Source organism: Nematolebias whitei, chromosome 1 (genome assembly GCF_014905685.2).
Source record: "Nematolebias whitei isolate Nwh7 chromosome 1, NemWhi1, whole genome shotgun sequence".
NCBI lineage: Eukaryota > Metazoa > Chordata > Actinopteri > Cyprinodontiformes > Rivulidae > Nematolebias > Nematolebias whitei.
This window is the reverse complement of record NC_056498.1, coordinates 94,186,432-94,208,544: the sequence shown is the minus strand read 5'-3', so window position 1 is coordinate 94,208,544 and position 22,113 is coordinate 94,186,432. Positions and strand designations below refer to the sequence as shown.

General features: G+C 40.7%; 1 protein-coding gene across 1 annotated transcript in view; it reads right to left on the bottom strand.

Moving 5' to 3' along the window:
- acox3 (acyl-CoA oxidase 3, pristanoyl) overlaps positions 1 to 22,113 on the bottom strand; it is a gene marked incomplete in the record, with an annotated part of 494,152 nt that overhangs the window by 377,256 nt on the left and 94,783 nt on the right. Inside the window, 1 exon segment of the mRNA XM_037681288.1 lies at positions 20,199 to 20,334. Within this exon segment, the coding sequence (XP_037537216.1) occupies positions 20,199 to 20,334 (136 nt within the window).

The window sequence follows — 22,113 nt, the reverse complement described above, 5'->3', positions numbered from 1 at the left end:
GGTCAAAGGGGAAGTGATTCAGGACGCATGTGCACAGAGCCTATTAAAGATGAAAATGTACCAGTGAGAGAGTCTGCGTGAAGTTAATGATGTCGAGTTAACCATTGAATACAGGGTGCAATGATGGGTACAGTAGTTACTGCCAGATATGAATCTTAGCGCACCATGATAGGCAGAATCCAACATCAGCAGGGTACTTGTAGGGGCATTCATGTAAATAATGTCACCATAGTCATGGAGGGAAGCAACGTCGCAGTCACAAGGCGTTTCCTAGCATTCATAGTTAGACAGGATCTATTTCTGAAAAAGAAACCTAATTTAACTTTCAGTTTCCTTACTAAGTTTTCCACGTGGAGCTTAAAAGAGAGATGCGAATCGACGAAGATACCCAAATATTTGTAGGAATTGACAAACTCAATAAGGACACAATGGAACTGACTTTGAAAAAAGCATCCCTTTGGTTTTGTCAGCGTGTAGGACAAGTTTGAGACTGAACAAATCTGACTGGATGATGTCAAAAGCAGATTGCAAAAGCTGGAAAACTTTAGCAACTGTTTTACGTCGACAATAAACAACTGTATCATCAACATGGAAATGTAAAGATGTACAGTGGGGAGAACAAGTATTTGATACACTGTTGATTTTTCAGGTTTTCCCACTTGCAAAGCTTGTAGATGACTGTCATTTTTATCATAGGTACTCTTCAACTGTGAGTGATGGAATCTAAAACAAAAATCCAGAAAAATACAATGTATGATTTTTAAATAATTAATTTCCATTTTATTGTGTGAAATAAGTATTTGATCATCTATCAACCAGTAAGAATTTTGGCTCTCACAGACATGTTAGTTCTTCTTTAAGAAGCCCTCCTGTTCTCCACTCATTACCTGTATTAACTGCACCTGTTTGGACTCGTGACCTGTATAAAAGACACCTGTCCACACACTCAATCAATCAGACTCCAGCATCTCCACAATACCCAAGACCAGAGAGCTGTGTAAGGACATCAGGGATAAAATTGTAGACCTGCACAAGGCTGGGATGGGCTACAGGACAATAGGCAAGCAGCTTGGTGAGAAGGCAACAACAGTTGGTGCAATTATTAGAAAATGGAAGAAATACAAAATAACGGAAAATCTCCCTCGGTCTGGGGCGCCATGCAAGATCTCACCTCCTGGAGCATCATTGATCTTGAGGAAGGTGAGGAATGAGCCCAGAACTACACGGCAGGACCTGGTCAATGACCTGAATAGAGCTGGGACCACAGTCTCAAAGAAAACAATCAGTAACACTCTACGCCATCAAGGATTAAAATCCTGCAGTGCACGCAAGGTGCCCTTCCTCAAGCCAACGCATGTCAAAGCCCGTCTGAAGTTTGCAAATGACCATCTGAATGATCCAGAGGAGGAATGGGAGAAGGTCATGTGGTCTGATGAGACAAAAATAGAACTTTTTGGTTTAAACTCCACTCGTCATGTTTGGAGGAAGAAGAATGATGAGTACAACCCCAAGAACACCATCCCAACCGTGAAGCATGGCGGTGGAAACATCATTCTTTGGGGATGCTTTTCTGCAAAGGGGACAGGATGACTGCACCATATAGTGGGAAGGATGGATGGGGCCATGTATCGTGAGATTTTGGCCAACAACCTCCTTCCCTCTGTAAGAGCACTGAAGATGGGGTCGTGGCTGGGTCTTCCAGCATGATAACGACCCAAAACACACAGCCAGGGCAACTAAAGAGTGGCTCCGTAGGAAACATCTTAAGGTCCTGGAGTGGCCTAGCCAGTCTCCAGACCTGAATCCCATAGAAAATCTTTGGAGGGAGCTTAAAGTCCGTGTGGCCCAGCGACAGCCCCGAAACCTGAAGGCTCTGGAGGAGATCTGTATGGAGGAGTGGGTCAAAATCCCTGCTGCAGTGTGTGCAAACCTGGTCAAGAACTACAGGAAACGTCTGATCTCTGTAATTGCAAACAAAGGTTCCTGTACCAAATATTAAGTTTCATTTTTCTGGTGTATCAAATACTTATTTCATACAATAAAATGGAAATTAATTATTTAAAAATCATACATTGCATTTTTCTGGATTTTTGTTTTAGATTCCATCACTCACAGTTGAAGAGTACCTATGATAAAAATTACAGTCATCTACAAGCTTTGCAAGTGGGAAAACCTGAAAAATCAACAGTGTATCAAATACTTGTTCTCCCCACTGTATAAGGGATGCTCTGACCTCCATTACCTATATAGAATGTAAAGAGGGTGGGTCCTAAGACTGAGCCTTGTGGTACACCATTGTTGACTGTTAAATAACTGGAGGAAGTACCATTATGTTGAACACATTGCCTCCGATCTGAAAGATAGAGAACCAACAAATGGTGTGTTTTGAGAAAACGATTTCTGAGAGCTCATGACATAAGATGTCATGGTCCACAGTGTCAAAGCTTTAGAAAGGTCTAAGGAAAGTGCAGCATAATAATCCTTAGCATCCAGTGCTTCAACAATGTCATTGGATTTCATCATCATCCTTCAAAAACTATTGTGAAATACCTGTTTTTGCTTTATGACTTTTCAGAACACTATTTATTACTTGCCATGTTGCTTTCATATCACCATTACTTTTATTTAATAAATCACTATAATATTCCTTCTTGTGTTTCCTTATAACCCCTACTAATTTATTTTTATACTTCTTATATTTCTCTTGGGCCTCTTGTGTTCTCAATTTCAAAAAACATGTATACAAATAATCCTTTTTTTTTTTTACAAGCATTTCTCAACCCTTTTGTCATCCATGGTTGGTCAACAACATTTCTCTTTGTAAAATTATTTTGCACACAATTCTTTTCATACAGAGCTCCTAAAACTTAGCACTGAAAGATGAGGCATACTTTGCTACTTAGTACTACTGAAGCAATTTGGACGGTACCATAAAAGAACCGAAGTTCGGTACTCAGCCCTACCCTCAGGAAGATCTATACACTGCTCAGTTCATACCATGAGACCAGTTTAGACTCTCTTAAACTGAAATGGGAAACAAACTTGGAGGAATCCATAGCAGACTCAGTCTGGTGAAAGATAATTCAGAACATTTATTCATCCTCAGTCTGTCTGAGACATGCTGTAATTTAATTCAAGGTGGTGCACTATCTGTATTGGTCCAAAGACAAATTATCCAAGATTAAAACTGACCTGGATCCTGCATGTAACCACTGTAAACAAACTCCAACTACACTCTTACACACATTCTAGACTTGTCCAAAGCTGTGAGGCTATTTGTCAGGGTTTCTGACAGGGCAGGGCAGGAGTGAACCCAATATTCAGGCAGAGACTCAGATGCAGGAGTTACAAACAATAAATACTTTAATAATAATAAATAAAAAGGGCTGACGTGGCAGCATAAACTCGCAAAACAGAATTGGGATGGGAATAAAGGCAGGATCAGACAGGACAAGGTTATACCCAATGAAGAGGTGACAAAGGACAAGACTCACAGACAGACTTATATACACAGACAGGACAGCAGATAATTACAAACAGCTGGGACCAGACAAAGGAGAAACCAATCAGAATTAAATGAGGAGACACAATAGGGTACACAGACAAGGAAGGCCCACTAGATGGTGCCATCCTTACAGTAACCCACAAAGGACGCCCTGACATCTCCAAAGAGTCTCAACCCAAAAGACTTGAGCGGAAGGAGGGAGGAACTGTAAGGATGGAGGGCCCGAGGAAAACATGAGGACGAAATACTGATAACCCAAAACCTGGAACCATACTAAACATGAACAGGGGAACACAAAAATGTCTGGGCGGTCAGGAGACCGTCCCTAGTAAGATCATGGTTCCGGCAGGCGACCGAGAGGCTGTCCATCAGACCGGAACGGGTCAGACAGGTGGCCGGGAGGTCGTTCGGGCAGGAGCAGGTCAGACAAGCGGCCTGGAGACCAATCATCAGGCCAGGGCCGGTCCGGCAGGCGGCCGAGAGGTAGTCCAACAGGCCGTACAGACAGGAACAGGTCAGACAGGGGTCCGGGAGGCCTTTCGGGCAGGAGCAGGTCAGACGGGCGGCCTGGAGACCATTCATCAGGTCAGGGCCAGTCGGGCAGGCAGTCAAGAGGTCGTCCAACAGACCATTCAAGCGGAGACAGGTCAGGCCATTCTTCAGGCAGGAACAGGACAGACTGGTGGCCGGGAGACCATTCATCAGACCAGGGCCGGTCGGGCAGGCGGTCGAGAGGTCGTCGTTCAGATAGGTCAGACAGGTGGGCGGGAGGCCGTTCTGGCAGGAGCAGGTCAAACGGGTAGCCGGAGGGTCGTCCATCATGCTGGTGCAGACCAGGCGGGCGGCTGGCGAGTCGTCCATGATACCGGAGCAGACCATGTGGGCGACCAGCGAGTCATCCATGACGTCGGAGAAGACCAGGTGGGTGACCAGAGAGTCGTCCACATTGCTGGAGCAGACCAGGCGGGCGACTGGAGAGCCGTACCAGACACCGGAGCAGACCAGGCGGGCGGCCTGGATGGGACGTAGAGCTTGGGTGGGTCTTGGAATCTGGACAAGGTGTGGACCTGGGAGCGAAGACCTCATCAGGCGGACCAGGGACGAAGACCTCTGGTGGACCAGGGACGAAGACCTCCGGCGGACCAGGATCTTCTGCGGTCGGGCCGGGAGCGAAGACCTCAGGCAGGCCAGGGACAAAGACCTCAGGCGGGCCAGGGATGAAGACCTTAGGCGGGCCAGGGATGAAGACCTCAGGTGGGCCAGGGATGAAGACCTCAGGCGGGCCAGGGGCGAAGAACTCAGGCGGGCCAAAGGCGAAGAACTCAAGCGGACCAGGGACGAAGACTTTAGGCGAGCCAGGGATGAGGATCTCAGGTGGGCCAGGGGCAAAGAACTCAGGTTGTCAAGTGATGTGCATTACAGGTGAGGTATGAAGTCAGTTCTCATGACCTAAAAGAAGGTTAAGAGCAGTACAAACCACAGATACCCGAGTATGTGTTCTGAAAAAGCAAGAAAGGTTTATTTACTAAAACTTTTGAAAAAGCAAGAAAGGTTTATTTACTGAAACAAATCAATATAATAGTATGTAACAGTGTGTAAAGTCTTTCTAATATACTATGTTTTAAGAGTGTGAAATCTTATGAATTAAGACTTAATCAATTAATGTTGAAGACATTATAGAGCTTAAATTAAGAGATTATTGGGAAATCTTATATTGAAAGCGAATTAACTTTAAATGATTAAGAATAAATGAATAAGTACTGACTAAAAAGTGAAGAGAATCGATGGTCAAAAGGTCAAGTTAACAGCTTAATATTCGTGTGTCAAGCCACCACAAGAAGTAGACGTCTGAACAGATGGCCAGGCCAGTAGGAGGAAAAGGAGGAAGTTATCTGTAGAAAAAGAGGAAGTTATCTACAGAAAACTGGAACAAGTTACCTTAAGTGAAGAAGCTCTCTCAGAAAAAGAGGAAGCTCTCTGCAGAAAAACGGGAAGACAGACCTAGTGGCAGTCAAAGATAATTTTAGCAATGACAGTGACGTTGAACATGTGATCTGACGTTGTAGAATAGTCCGTTTCCAGGACTGTTGCTATGCAGAAATTACGTAATAAGCAGACAAATGTATAAAAAGGCTCAGCATTAACAATCGGGGCTGAAGCACTTGGAGAGTTTTAAAGGACAGTTCATTGACGCATTCAGTAACTAAAGGGAACATGAAGATCCGAAGAGGAAAATAATTTTTCTCAGCTCAGCCCGGACCTGAAAGCCAACTCAAGTTTCCAAGATTGGATTTTATTGAATGCAGTACGAAACATTCTTCAAAAGCAACTGAGGGATGATTGTCGCCAGCTTCATCAGTCAAGGATCCCCTTTGACAAGGGGTCTTCGAGAAGAGATGGTATGACACATACTAATAGCTGTCCTAAAATAAAATTAAATAATTAAAATTGCTTATAGCTATATACACCAGTAGAATGTTAGGACTCTTGACATTTTGAGTTATTGGGATTTACACGTTATATTAAATTTGGTATTTTTAAAGTCTTAATTAATACATTTTAGGAGCGTTTCCCCATTTTTGCTGCATTATGGGATTTTGAAGATACCTTTGTATTTTTTGATTTTTCTCCTTTTTTTGATGTGAGTTTTTGAACACACTTTAAATTTTGACTTTTTTATTTTTTTATTTTACCAACTAAACTTAATTTTTGACTTTTTTTCCCCAACTAAACTTAATTTTTTGACTTTCTTTAAATTATTTTTCCAACTAAACTTAATCTTTGACTTTTTTTATTTTTTTATTTTTTCAACTAAACTTAATTTTTGAGATTTCATTCCGGAGGATTCTGGGAACACGAGGTTAACTCGAGATGCCGGCTGACGGTTCATCGAGTCCAGTAACGATCTTGGGTTCCTGAGTGTTCTCTGGGGTCTCGAAGCAGCAAAAGTCTTCCCCTGAACCTAATCAACTTACCCAAAAAAGTTCAATCTGGTCCTCTGGATTCATTCATCCAGAGGACCAGATTGAACTTTTTTGGATTTTTCTACCTGGATTATTGAGCATGCATCAGGATACTAATCAACTTACCTTACTTTGGCTCAACAGAGTAAGGATTAATATATTTAAATTTTTCCTCAACGGAGTTTACGGATTTATAATTTTCTGTTTTTACTCATCAGAGCTTTACAGATTTATAATTCTTTGGTTCAGCTCATTGGAGCAAAGGAATTACAACACGATTGGACTGTTTCGCCCCTTGGACATCAACCAACAATCAACAGTAACACCTTTCAAGTAACAAGTGGACTTTTGACTACTGATTTTGCCATGTAACCGAATAATCACTATGGATTTCTGCTACAGGTCCTTCTCAAAAAATTAGCATATTGTGATAAAGGTCATTATTTTCCATAATGTAATGATAAAAATGAAACTTTCATATATTTCAGATTCATTGCACACCAACTGAAATATTTCAGGTCTTTAATTGTTTTAATACTGATGATTATGGCATACAGCTCATGAAAACCCCAAATGCCTGTCTCAAAAAATTAGCATATCATGAAAAGGTTCTCTAAACAAGCTATTAACCTAATCATCTGAATCAACAACGTAACTCTAAACACCTGCAAAAGATTATTGAGGCTTTTAAAAACTCCCAGCCTTGTTCATTACTCAAAACTGCAATCATGGGTAAGACTGCTGACCTGACTGCTGTCTAGAAGGCCATCATTGACACCCTCAAGCAAGAGGGTAAGACACAGAAAGAAATTGCTGAATGAATAGGCTGTTCCCAGAGTGCTGTATCAAGACACCTCAGTGGGAAGTCTGTGGGAAGGGAAAAGTGTGGCAGAAAACGCTGCACAACGAGAAGAGGTGACCGGACCCTGAGGAGGATTGTGGAGAAGGGCCGATTCCAGACCTTGGGGGACCTGCGGAAGCAGTGGACTGAGTCTGGAGTAGAAACATCCAGAGCCACCGTGCACAGGTGTGTGCAGGAAATGGGCTACAGGTGCCGCATTCCCCAGGTCACGCCACTTTTGAACAAGAGACTGCGTCAGAAGCATCTCGCCTGGGACTGCTGCTGAGTGGTCCAAAGTTATGTTCTCTGATTACAGTAAATTTTGCATTTCCTTTGGAAATCAAGGTCCCAGAGTCTGGAGGAAGAGAGGAGACACAGAATTCACATTGCTTGAGGTCCAGTGTCAAGTTTCCACAGTCACTGGGGTTTCATGTCAGATGCTGGTGTTGGTCCACTGTGTTTTATCAAGCACAGGGTCAATGCAGCTAGCTGTCAGGAGATTTTGGAGCACTTCATGCTTCCATCTGCTGAAAAGCTTTATGGAGATGAAGATTTCATTTTTCAGCATGACCTGGCACCTGCTCACAGTGCCAAAACCACTGGTAAATGGTTTACTGACCATGGTATTACTGTGCTCAATTGGCCTGCCAACTCTCCTGACCTGAACCCCATAGAGAACCTGTGGGATATTGTGAAGAGAAAGTTGAGAGACACAAGACCCAACACTCTGGATGAGCTTAAGGCTGCTATCGAAGCATCCTGGGCCTCCATAACACCTCAGCAGTGCCACAGGCTGATTGCCTCCATGCCACGCCGCATTGAAGCAAACATTCATGCAAAAGGATTCCGAACCAAGTATTGAGTGCATAACTGAACATGATTATTTGAAGGTTGGTGTTTTTTGTATTAAAAACACTTGTCTTTCATTGGTGGGATGAAATATGCTAATTTTTTGGGACAGGCATTTTGGATTTTCATGAGCTGTATGCCATAATCATCAGTATTAAAACAATTAAAGACCTGAAATATTTCAGTCGGTGTGCAATGAATCTGAAATATATGAAAGTTTCATTTTTATCATTACATTATGGAAAATAATGACCTTTATCACAATATGCTAATTTTTTGAGAAGGACCTGTATAACGCTGTTTCCCCTGCAAATCATTAATTAAAGCAAAGCATAAAATGTAAGATTCTGGACTATCATTTCATCACTTCGTGCTCATAGATTTGAGAAGCTTGGTTCAATTCTAACAAAAAGGAAGGTTTTTTTTTAAGTTTCTTGGCTCTGATTAAACAACACCCTGGAATCTTATGTCTAGATTCTAAAAAAAATGCCAGATCGGTAACAATTGCAGTTCTACAACCGAAGGTGAGCGACCGTAGAATATGAGTTTTCCCTGTGAATAATGATCCAACTCCAGCTGCTAAGTTGGGCGAGTCATGGGATGAGATAAGGGTGTGACTCATAGACAGAGGTCGTTAACAAATCTGGGTGAGTCACCTTCAACACAGCCTTAAATAGAACTAAACTAAGGTCATTCTGGGTGATATCCAAGTGCTAGATTTAGTTCGTGATACCCCTTAGAGGAGAGGCTGCAGTGGAGTAAGCCATAACTCAGGTGGTAACTTCACTGGGTAGAAAGACAAGGTGAACCAGGATCTTCTGTGGCCGACTCTGGATCTTCTGCGGTCGGGAAGAGAGTCAAGACCTCAGGCGGCCCATGGGCGAAGACCTCAGGTGGGCCATGGGCAAAAAGCTCAGGCGGACCAGGATCTTCTACGATCGACTCTGGATCTTCTGCGGTCGGGAAGAGAGTCAAGACCTCAGGCGGCCCATGGGCGAAGACCTCAGGTGGGCCATGGGCAAAAAGCTCAGGCGGACCAGGATCTTCTACAATCGACTCTGGATCTTCTGCGGTCGGGATGAGAGTGAAGATCTCAGGTGGGCTGGAAGTGAAGACCTCAGGCTGAGGCGAGGACCCCTCAGCAGGCTCAGAACCTCCAGGTTGAGGTGTGGACCCAGGAGTGAGGACCTCAGCAGGCGGGGCAGTAACGAGGACTTCGGCAGATGGACCAGGAGCGAGCATCTCGACGGACCAGGAGCGAGGACCCCAGCGGACAGACCAGGAGCGAGGACCTCAGCAGACGGACCAGGAGTGAGGACTTCAGCAGACAGACCAGGAGCGAGGACCTCAGCAGACGGGTCAGCGGCAAGGAACTCAGCAGACGGGTCGGTGGAGAGGAGCTCAGCAGACGGATTGGCACCAAGGAGCTCAACAGACGGGTCAACGGCGATGGGAGCTTCTGCGGCCAGATTTTCTGCGGCAGGACAGACAGGAAAGGAGTCCATCTGGACCCCCACGGCGGAGCAGGCCAGAGAGGAGTCCGTCTGGACCCCCAAACTGGAACAGGCAGGCGCAGAGTCTGTCTGGACCCCCCACCCTGGAACAGGCAGGCGCAGAGTCTGTCTAGGGCCCCTAACAGCTTCGTGGTGGCTGCAGGTTCAGGGCAAGCTGCAGGTTTAGGGCAGGCTGCAGGTTCAGGGAAGGCTACAGGCTCTGGGCTGGCTGCAAGCTCTGGGCTGGCTGCAGGTTCTGAAGACGCTGGGGCTGCAGGTTCTGGAGGTTCTGGAGGTTCTGGGACTGCAGGTTCTGAAGGTTCTGGGACCATAGGTTGTGGGTGGACTGCAGGTTCCGGAGGCTCTTGGGCTGCAGGTTCTGGAGGGTCTGGGGCTGCAGATTCTGGAGATTCTGGGACTGCGGGTTCTGGAGGTTCTGGGACTGCAGGTTCTGGGTTGGCTATAGGTTGTGGGTGGACTGCAGGTTCTGGACTGGCTACAGGTTGTGAGTGGATTGCAGGTTCTGTGCTGGCTATAGGTTGTGAGTGGACTGTAGGTTCTGGGCTGACTACAGGTTCTGGAATGGCTGCAGGTTCTGGGCTGGCTGCGGATTTGGGGACAAGAGCTAGTGCTAGGACATGAGCTGGTGCTGTGGTGGATGTTTTCAGAGTCTTTATTCCAATTAGAAGCTGTTGATACTGTGGGAGCTGGGTCAGACCGGGTTGGGATAATAAAAACTTCTTGGCAAGGGAAAACACAGTGTCAATACAGTACGGGTTGTTTTTAGTAGAGGTGAGTAAACTTCGTAAAGTCAGGTTTATCTGGGTGATTTCAATGGGTTAGAACAGAGGTGGGTTGGTTCCAGTCATAGGGGTGGCTCTATGCAGGGATGAGGTGTCGAGTTCCGCCCCCACGGAGACACTGGAACTGGGCTCGGACGTCAGGCCATTACCCTAGAGCTGGACCCTCCCTTTCCCTCCTCCAAAACAAGAAGAGGGGAGGGCAAGATCTCCACTGCCTGACCGCAGCGTTCTTGAGTCGGGACGGATTCGGTCCGGAAACTGCCACACCGAATCACGGGATCCATCAAAGACTGCTCGTTGAACACTTGAGTGAAGCCGAGAGGTGTTCTGCCCGCTGGATTCAGGTTTGGTCGCGTCATACTGTCTGTTTCTGACAGGGCAGGGCAGGAGTGAACCCAAAATGCAGGCAGAGACTCAGATGCAGGAGTTACAAAAAATAAATACTTTAATAACAATAAACAAAAAGGGCTGACGTGGCAGCATAAACTTGCAAAACACAATTGGGATGGGAATCAAGGCAGGATCAGACAGGACAAGGCTATACCCAACGACGACGCAACAAAGGACAAGACTCACAGACAGACTTGTATACACAGACAGGACAGGACATAATTACAAACAGCTGGGACCAGACAAAGGAGAAACCAATCAGGATTAAATGAGAAGACATACTAGGGCACACAGACAAGGAAGGACCACTAGATGGTGCCATCTAGTGGCAATTGGTTTTTGATAATTTCTCTGTGTAGCGATATGAGGTGTAAATATATGTTTTGATTATCAATTATGAGTTAAGCTCATAAGATATACATTTAGTATGCAAATACCCTTGTTGTTTGGGCACAGCCTCTCTCTTGGAGAGGAAAATCAGTCTCTATTTATTCCAAATTAATGTAAATTGAACGTGTTTTTTTTTCTCGTGTTTAAAGAATATCAAATCAATTCATACAAACATATGCCAAAATAATCACAAATTCAGTTGATTTTTATGTATGTTATTATAAAAATAATAATCTGTGATATGTATGATGAAAATTATGCACGACAAAAGTTAACTGAATATCAAATTATGTTGAATCAAAGGTTTAATTGATGAGCAAAATTAGTGAAACTTAAAAGGCAGACTTAGGACTTGTTTGTGTTTGTGAAGTGGTTAAAATTGTATCTAAGGTGAGCTAAATTTGTCTGATAAGTTTATTGTGATGTAATATTTGTAAAATGATGTTTGTTCATTCCCAATAGAATAGATAAATCTTATTTTAACAGTTTGATACACAAAACACAGGAATGATGTTTGTTTGAGGGGTGGCGTCTCCTTTTCTGAGATGAGGTGTTCCCCTATATCTGGGATATGCGGAAAAACTATGCACCCGTCACCATTCATTTCATTGTTTGGGGTGGTCCTTGTGGATGCATTCTTTAGCAAGTGTGAGAGAAATATGATTGCTTTTGGCTCTCTTTTAGCCAGGAGACTTGTTTTATGAAGATGGAAGGGTCTGCTTCCCCCGGCATATGAACATATGGCACGGGATAAGAGAAGTCATATATCATGTTCATCTGGAAAAGTTTAGATATAATCTGAAGGGTTCTGTTGCGAGATTTTGGGACACTTGGCAGTCATTTATATCTATATTGAAAGTATGTCAGTGCCTGCCTACTTCTAACCTACAAATCTCTCAACCACCTGGCTCCATCTTATATTACAGATCTTATTGTTCCATATTTCCCTAACAGAGCACTTTGCTCTCAGGCTGCAGGTTTACTCGCGGTTCCTAGTGTTTCCAAGAACAGAATGGGAGGAATAGGTTTCAGTTATCAGGCTCCTTTCTTGTAGAACCAACTTCCAATTTCTGTTTGTAAGGTTGACACATTATCCAGTTTTAAGACTGGGCTTAAGACTTTCCTTTTTGCTAAATCCTATAGTTAGGGTCAGCTTGGATTTCCTGAGCTGTCCCTTAGTTATGCTGCTATAGACTTAGACTGCTGGAGAACAAACTGAGCACACTTTTTCACTCTGCTATTGTCTTTACTTACTCTGGTCAACCTGTTTTGTATTTGTAATTATTTTTCTATCTTTAACATGTGTTTTTTGTATTTCAGGTACACCTACACCTATATCTGGACCTACCATTCTGTGTTCATTTGCCTCTCCTTTCTGTCCTCTCAAACCAAATCAGCCGGTCAAAGCAGATGACCGCTTGTCCTGAGCCTGGTTCTGCTGGAGGTTTCTTCGTTTCAAAAGGGAGTTTTTCCTTTTCACTGTTCCTTTTGTGCTTGCTCAGGATGGGAGACTGCAACGAAGTGAAGATTCAACATGTCTGCTGGCTTCCTTAGATAGAGAACTTTACTAATTGGCTTTTCTTTTTTTTTTTATTAGTTTTTTCATATATGAAACATAGAAGACATACACTCAATCATACATTAAAGAGTTCCCACCCACAAACACCGCCCCCCACCCACAATTAACACTCAGGGTTTCAAAAATTAATTAAAAAAAAATTATATATATATATATATATATATATATAAATGAAAAATAATAATAATAAAAAAGGTACAAATGCATAATATTAAACACATGTACAAATGTAAAAAAATAAAAAAGGTTTTAATCATCCAGTTCTAATGCCTAGATAGAGTATCACTCATATATTGAGTTGTATGAATTATTATTAATCTTATTGGATGCTGCTTTTTTATTTTGTTCCATTCCATTCATTCACTTCAGCTTGTTTACTTTCCAAATATTGCATGAAGGTGTCCCATATTGCCTTAAATTTACTTGTCTTTCCTCTAACCATATATGTTAATTTCGCCATAGCAAGGCAAGAAGCCATTTCCCGCAGCCACATTGCAGTTGTAGGACTGGCCATACTTTTCCATTTCAAAGCGATTACTCTTCTAGCTTACAGCATACATAAGTCGATCAAAGGTGCTGTTTTGTGGCTTGGTACAAAGGCATTAAGATAGATAGCTAATATACAGAACTTTGCCTCAAAAGGAACCTCTATAGCAGCTATAATTGAGATCAGATCAATTGTGTTCCTCCAAAATACCTGAATCTTTGGGCATTCCCACATGCAGTGCACCAATGTGCCAAAATTAACATTACATTTAGGACAGTTATTAGGAATGTCAGAATTAAACTTATTAAGTTTCACAGGTGTTATATATATACCCTGAACAGCCATTTATACTGTAACAGTTTTAATGTTGTTAATAGTCTGCATTTGTGCTTTTAAGCAAACATGTTCCCACTCAGCCTGAGTAATATTTACTCGTAGGTCATCTCTCCAGGCATTAAGTCTTGATTGTGAAGTATCTTTAGATCTGTATCTCAACATAGCATACAATAGTGATGTTTGTCTTTGTTTATCTTCATTATTTACAGTGAGTTTCTCTATTTCAGAGAGGGGCAGCTCCTCTAAGTTGTGGACCTGTGATGTTATAAAACTTCTTAACTGTAAATACTTAAAATAGTGCTTTCTAGGGATAGAATATCTCTGAACCAGCTGGTCAAAGGTCACTAGTCTACCATATGCATATAAATCAACTATTTTTCCTAAACCTTTGTCTGCCCATTGCTTGAATCCACCATCAACTCTGCCAGGTGCAAAATAATCATTTCCCCATATAGGTGAAAATTGTAAAAGCTTAGGTACATCCTTTATATAAGCATGTACTTTGTGCTAAACAGAGAAGGTATTCTTAACAAATGGATTTTTTGTCTGTTTCTTGAGTTTTTTTATATGAGCAGAATAAATATATGATTGAAGAGATAAACCACCTGCTGTAGCACATTCAATAGCGGTCCATGCTGGAGGATTAGAGGCCAACAAAAACATACTACCTACTAACATTCAAGGGAAATTTGTTAAAAGAGAAAGTAATTATTATCTTAAGGGGATGGAGATGTTTGTGAAGCCGTGGTGTCGCACCAGTCTGAAGATGCAATCCACTATATCTCAGGGTATTAGATTGTGGAATGATCTGGAGGTTGATATTAAAAAAGCCAAAACTATGTACATATTCAAGAGGATGATAAAAAAATTATTTTTTTTTTTAAATATTAAGTATAATGTGAGTTCATAAAAATTGTTTACAGTTGATCTTATATTTTAGCTAAGTTTTTTTTTATTATTATTTTTTATCTTTTTATTAATTCATCTTGCTTTTGTATAGTAATTTTGTTTGGAATATATTTTGGGGACAAGGGGCAGATATTATAAGAATTCATTCTTCTTCTGCTGCCTTTCATTTTATTTCGGTGATTGTATATCTTTTTTATTTTCTTTAAATTGTATTATATTTGTTGTTTGGATGAAATGAAATGAATAAATAAAACATACATACATACATACAAAAGTAAAACATAGCTGTACGCATCCAAAAAAGTTCAATCTCGTCCTCTGGACATTGAAAAAACAAAAAACAAAACAAAGCAAAACAGTATAAATTAGTTTTTTGTTTTTTCAATGTCCAGAGGACCAGATTGAACTTTTTTGGATTTTTCTACCTGGATTATTGAGCATGCATCAGGATAGCTGTACGCAGTTGTGCCGCCCAATAGTACCATTGTAGGTTCGGTAGTTGAAGCCCCCCTCTATCGTAGGGAAGGTACAATAAGGAGAGCCGGAGTCTTGGACGCCTGTTATTCCATACAAAATTTGTGATCAGTTTCCTGAGCCTAACAAAAAAGTTAATGAAAGTGGAAGAGGTATAGATTGAAATAAGTAAAGAAATTTAGGGAGGATTGACATTTTTATTATACTAATACAGCTTAGCATAGAGATCGGCATTGAAATCCACCAACTCAAAGATCCACTTGTAGACTGTACTATGGGATCATAGTTAAGTGAGAATATATTCTCAATTTCAGGAATTATTTTGACTCCTAAATATGTACAAACCGGATTCCAAAAAAGTTGGGACACTAAACAAATTGTGAATAAAAACTGAATGCAATGATGTGGAGGTGCCAACATCTAATATTTTATTCAGAATAGAACACAAATCACAGATCAAAAGTTTAAACTGAGAGAATGTATAATTTTAAGGGAAAAATCTGTTGTTTCCAAATTTCATGGCATCAACAAATCCCAAAAAAGTAGGGACAAGTCCATTTTTACCACTGTGTGGCATCCCCCCCTTCTTCTTACAACACTCAACAGACGTCTGCGGACAAAGGAGACCAGTTTCTCAAGTTTAGAAATAGAAATGCTCTCCCATTCATGTCTAATACAGGCCTCTGTTCAATTGTCTTGGGCCTTCTTTGTTGCACCTTCCTCTTTATGATGCGCCAAATGTTCTCTATAGGTGAAAGATCTGGACTTCAGGCTGGCCATTTCAGTACCCGGATCCTTCTCCTACGTAGCCATGATGTTGTGATTGCTGCAGAATGTGGTCTGGCATTATTGTGTTGAAAAATGCAGGGTCTTCCCTGAAAGAGATGACGTCTAGATGGGAGCATATGTTGTTCTAGAACCTGAACATAGTTCTCTGCATTAATGGTGCCTTTCCAGACATGCAAGCTGCCCATGCCACAAGTGCTCATACAACCCCATACCATCAGTGATGCAGGCTTCTGAACGGAGCGTTGATAACAACTTGGGCTATCCTTGTCCTCTCTGGTCCAGATGACATGGCGTCCCAATGTTCCATAAAGAACTTCAAAAATTGTGACTCATCTGACCACAGAACTGTCTTCCATTTTGCCACACTCCATTTTAAATGACCCCTGGCCCAGTGCAAACGTCTGAGCTTGTGGAGCTTGCTTAGAAATGGCTTCCTCTTTGCACTGTAGAGTTTCAGCTGGCAATGGCGGATGGCACGGTGGATTGTGTTCACTGACAATGCTTTCTGGAAGTATTCCTGAGCCCATTCTGTTATTTCCTTGACAATGGCATTCCTGTTTGAGGTGCAGTGACGTTTAAGGGCCCGGAGATCACGAGCATCCAGTAGAGTTTTACGGCCTTGAACCATACGCACAGCAGTTGTTCTAGATTATCTGAATCTTTTGATGATGTTATGCACGGTTGATTATGATAACTTAAAAGTCTTTGCTATTTTACGCTGGGTAACACCATTCTGGTATTGCTGCACTATCTGTCTGCGCAACAATGGTGGAATCGGTGATCCTCTTACCATCTTGGCTTCTGAGAGACACCGACACTCTGAGAAGCTCTTTTTATACCCAATCGTGTTGTCAATAGACCTAATTAGTGTTAATTGGTCTTCCAGCTGTTCGTTATAGGCTCAATTTCCTTTTGCCAGCCACTTATTGGTACTTGTCCCAACTTTTTTTGGATTTGTTGACACTGTGAAATTTTGAATCAACATATTTTTCCTTTAAAATGTTACATTTACTCAGATTAAACTTTTGATCTGTCATCTATGTTATATTACGAATAAAATATTGACATTTGCCATCTCCACATCATTGCATTCAGTTTTTATTCACAATTTGTTTAGTGTCCCAACTTTTTTGGAATCCGGTTTGTAAATCCCTCCTGAAAAGGGAGTATATATTTTTGGGTTTTGTCTTTCATATTTATTCAAAAATAATATAACTGACATTGAACTATTAACTTTGTAGCCAGAAAATGCTCCAAAAGATTTGATTAGGTCAACAAGTGTTGGAATGGATGTATTCAAGTTGGACAGATGCATAACGACATCATCTGCAAAAAGCGAAATAGTATGCTCCAGCTCTCTTATTTTAACACCAGAGATTTTTGGATGCTGTCAGATGGCAAAGGCCAGGGGTTCAATAGCAAACAAAAATAAAAGAGGAGACAAAGGGCAACCTTGCCGCGTGCCTCTGTAAAGACTAAATGTTTGTGATATGTTATTGTTCGTTATCATTTCCGCTGTTGGTTCTGTATATAAAAGTTTCACCCATTTAAGGTATTTTCCTCCCATCCCAAACCTTAAGACTTCCATTAAATATTTCCATTCAATCCTGTCAAAAGCTTTTTCGGCGCCCAGTGACAGGATTGCATTATCTTTAGCATCACGCCTTTCATGTAATATATTCAATACTCTATGAACGTATATTAAGAAATGCCTGATGCCCAGGAATAAAACTATTCTGATCATTAAAAATTAGGGATGGAACGCACAACTCTAGTCTTCTGGCCAAAACTTTGCATAGTATCTTAGTATCGCAGCACATTAATGATAGGGGGCGATAAGATCCTCTTTCTGTTGGTGGTTTGCCAGGCTGTGGAACCAAGGTAATTTAGTGCAGACCGTAAAGTTGGTGGCAGAATTCCTGATTCATATGCCTCTTCAAACACTTCTAGTAATGGAGGGAGTAATTTTTCTGGAAATAGTTTATAAATCTCAACAGGGACCCCATCAGGTCCTGGGGTTTTCCCACTCCTCATGTTCTGAACAGCTTCTAACATTTCCTTAACCGTTACGTGATTATTCAGTTCAATCTTATCTTGATCTTTTATAGTTGGGATATCTAATTGGTCTAAGAATTCAGGCGTGGTTTCTGGATATTCTGATTTTGATAAAGTGATTCATAAAATGTTTTAAAGGAGTAGTTAATTGGAACTGGGTCTATTTCCATGTTTCCATTTGCAAATTTAATTGTGTTTATGGTTCTATCTGTTTGCATGTTTTAAATTCTCCATGCAAGAATTTTGCCTGCCTTGTCACCTTGGTTGTAATAAGAATGTTTCAACCAAAGAAGATTTGCTGCAATTTTGTTAGTAGAAAGCTCTCTGTACCTAGTTCTCAACAGCAAAAGCTCTTTATGTTTCTCTGGACTATCATTTTGATATACATCCAACTCCAAAACTTTAATCTGAGTCTCAAGATTGATTAATTCATCAAAATGAATCTTAGATTTAAAGCTTGTATAGTTTATGATCATACCTCTAATCTAAGCTTTAACAGCTTCCCATTTTACACTTGCACTAGTTTGATCTGTATTTATCTGAAAATATTTGTCAATGTTATCACCAAGAAATTCAATAAATTTGAGGTCTTGTAACCATTTTGTTTGGAAGCGCCATCTAGGGGGACATCGTACAAGCCTTGAGTTAAGGAGATGGGAGCTTGGTCAGATAGAATTATACTATCATAATTACATTCTTCTACCTGAGGTAGTAGACTCATGGAAATCAACAAGTAGTCAATGCGTCATGATGTTTCAAGAGTACTTGAATAACATGATAATTCTTTTCTGTTAGGGTGTAGTTTCCTCCAGACATCAATTAAGTTAAGATCATCTATGAACTGTATCAAGACTTTTCTGGCATAAAGATGAAAAGTATCAATGCCAGTTGAACGATCATTAGCGGGGTTTAGCACACAGTTACAGTCACCACCAATTATATATTTTCCAGGCATGGTAGATATGGTGAGAAAAAGACTCCTAAAAAAGGGATGTTTATCTTCATTAGGTCCATAAATGTTGACCAGTGTGATTTGGGTTTCTAATATTGTTCCCTGCAATATATCTCCCAGCTGGATCAATTAATTCCTGGTTAAGCCTGAATGGGATTGATTTGTGAATCAAAATAATAATACCTCGAGCTTTAGAGTTAAATGGGGCAGAAAAAAACTTGTCCATGCCATTTTTTTAAACTCTAGTGATATCTGTCAGATGTGACTCCTGCAGAAAAATAATTTGAGATTTAAGTAGTTTAATCCTGCCTAAAACCTGTTTTAACTTCACTATTTTATTCAACCCTCTGACATTCCACGATGTGACCTTAATAATTGACTTACCTACCATTTAATATTAAATCAATTATACGATATAGCAAACTATGGAAGATGGAAATACTACACATTTTACCCAGGTAAGAAACAATAAGAGTGAAAAAGAAAAAATAAAATAAAATAAAATAATAACAGAAAAAATTCGCAACAAAGATACCCTGAAATCCCCTATGCATTTCCACATACAAAATACATGAAAATGCCCCCTTAAATAACTATGCACTTTGGTTATTTTGCATCTCTGATCCTCATATTGAGGAGCAGCGTGACGTGGTAGCATAAAGAGTTCTATTCTCCTGCTATAGACTTAAGACTGCTGGAGGACAAACTGACCACACTTTTTCCACTCTGCTACTGTCTTTACTTACTCTGCTCAACCTGCTTTGTATTTGTAATTATTTTTTCTATCCTTAACATATGTTTTTTGTATTTCAGGTGCACCTACACTTATATCTGGACCTACCATTCTGTGTTCATTTGACTCTCCTTTCTGTCCTCTCAAACCAAATCAGTCGGTCAAAGCAGATGACCACTTGTCCTGAGCCTGGTTCTGCTTGAGATTTCTTCCTTTCAAAAGGGAGTTTTTCCTTTTCACTGTTGCCATTGTGCTTGCTCAGGATGGGAGACTGCAACGAAGTGAAGATTCAACATGTCTGCTGGCTTCCTTAGATAATTTACTAATTGGCTTTTCTATGTATGTGAATGTTCCTTTAAAGTGCCCTGAGACAACTTGGTTGTGATTTGGCACTATATAAATAAACTGAATTGAATTGAACTGTCTAATGTATGAATGTCTGTGTAGAAGATACGGTGTCGGAGGTATAGTGTGGGAGGGGATTTTGTTGTATGTTTTTAATTTTTTGGGGTTCTAAAAAAACTAAATCAATAAAAAGACTTTTATTAACAATTTTTTAAAAATCCATTGATGTCCACACAGTGTCCCAATATTCATTTCAAAGACTTAAAACTGTAGTAAACAACATGTTCAACTGTGACCACACTCACCCCGATGTTCAGGAAAAACTTGGCCACCAGCGACCAGTCATACATCCCCAGACAGTCTTCCAGGACCACTGCCTTCCATGGGTCAGACATCAGCTCCTCTGTGGTCATAAAGTCGTACCTGAAGAGCTGCTTCACCCTGCAGAGTTCCACTTTTATTAGTTTTCATGCAGTGTGTTTAAGTGATATTAAACACTTTATGATCAGGGTTCTCTCTCAGGCTCAAAGCTTTGTTTTCTACTCATATACCAGCTTGAACACAGGAGAGTTCCTCACCTCTGAAATATTATTGAATACAACAAAAAGTTCACATCTGCACAGATGTGAACTCATCTCTTGCTCAGATGAGACCATCAGAATATCCACTATGGTACAACAAGCAGAGTGCTGATGGCAGGACAAGACTGGAGACAAGAACAGGTCTTACAGAGGTGAGAACTGTTCTCTTTGGTGTGCTTTTGTTTCTTCTGTTCATCACATCAGGAGCTAAAATCCTGAACACAGGCAGAAGGGGGGCTTTATGTGTTTTTTGCTGCTGAGTAGGGATGAGCAATATGGACCAATATGAATATCTCTATTAGGGCTGCAACAATGAATCGATAAAATCGATAAAATCGATAAAATCGATAAAAATTGATTATTAAAAGTGTTTGCAATGAATTTCATTACTGATTTGTTTTGTCGCGCAATTAAGCATCTCTCAAGGTGTTGCGGAGTAGTTTTATTCACCCGCAGAGCATTGTCAATGCTGGCTAAATGAATAAAGTAAAAAAAAAAATACCTCTGTAGCACGAGTTGAACAGAATGAGGCAGAAGCAGAGGCAGCAATTTAAAAGGAAATTAAGTACATTTTACAAATGACCGACGCAGCAAAAACAGTCCTCAAAAGTGTGGAAGCACTTGACGCTTCACAAAGCTAAAAAAAAGCGTAACATGCAGGTTTGCAAAAGTGATGACACGGGAGAAACACGCTGATGAAACTTAAACATGTCAGAGTCACGAGGAGGATGAAGGAGCTCAACAGCAAAGTAAGTCTCTACAATATCCTACATTTGTTCTGTTTCTAAGTGAGAAAATGTAACGTCAGCCTCTCAGGTAACTGATGCTGCTGGTTGTTTAGATGGTTAATGACAGTAATAGAGAATGTGTGTGTGTTACTTTTTATTTAATTTAATTGGTACAAGCAGCGTTTAAATGTGAATTATAAATAAATCTAACACAAAGATGGTAATAATTTAATGATTAAGCGTCACATTTTAATTTGCTGGCAAAATCTGAGTTAAGACACTGCATGTACGGCAGGATGAATTGCATTTAAACAGGAATTAAAATAATTAGATTTACTCAAATGTGTGCAATTAATTATTTTTGTGTGTGTGTGTGTGCGTGCGAGCACATGTGTTTAATTGGTCTTTGGGCTACTTATTTGCCGTAACCGAACACTGTAAGTAAAACAAGGCATTTCTTGAGTTTCTGTAAATTATGCTATATAACATACTGTACTTTATTTCTCATTCCAGACAACAGCAAACAATGACAGCCTTCATGACTTCATTATATATATATATATACATACATACATATACAGTATGAATATATACATACATATATAAATATACAGGTCCTTCTCAAAAAATTAGCATATTGTGATAAAGGTAATTATTTTCCATAATGTAATGATAAAAATGTAACTTTCATATATTTCAGATTCATTGTACACCAACTGAAATATTTCAGGTCTTTAATTGTTTTAATACTGATGATTATGGCATACAGCTCATGAAAACTCAAAATGCCTGTCCCAAAAAATTTGCATATTTCATCCCACCAATGAAAGACAAGTGTTTTTAATACAAAAAATGCCAACCTTCAAATAATCATGTTCAGTTATGCACTCAATACTTGATCGGGAATCCTT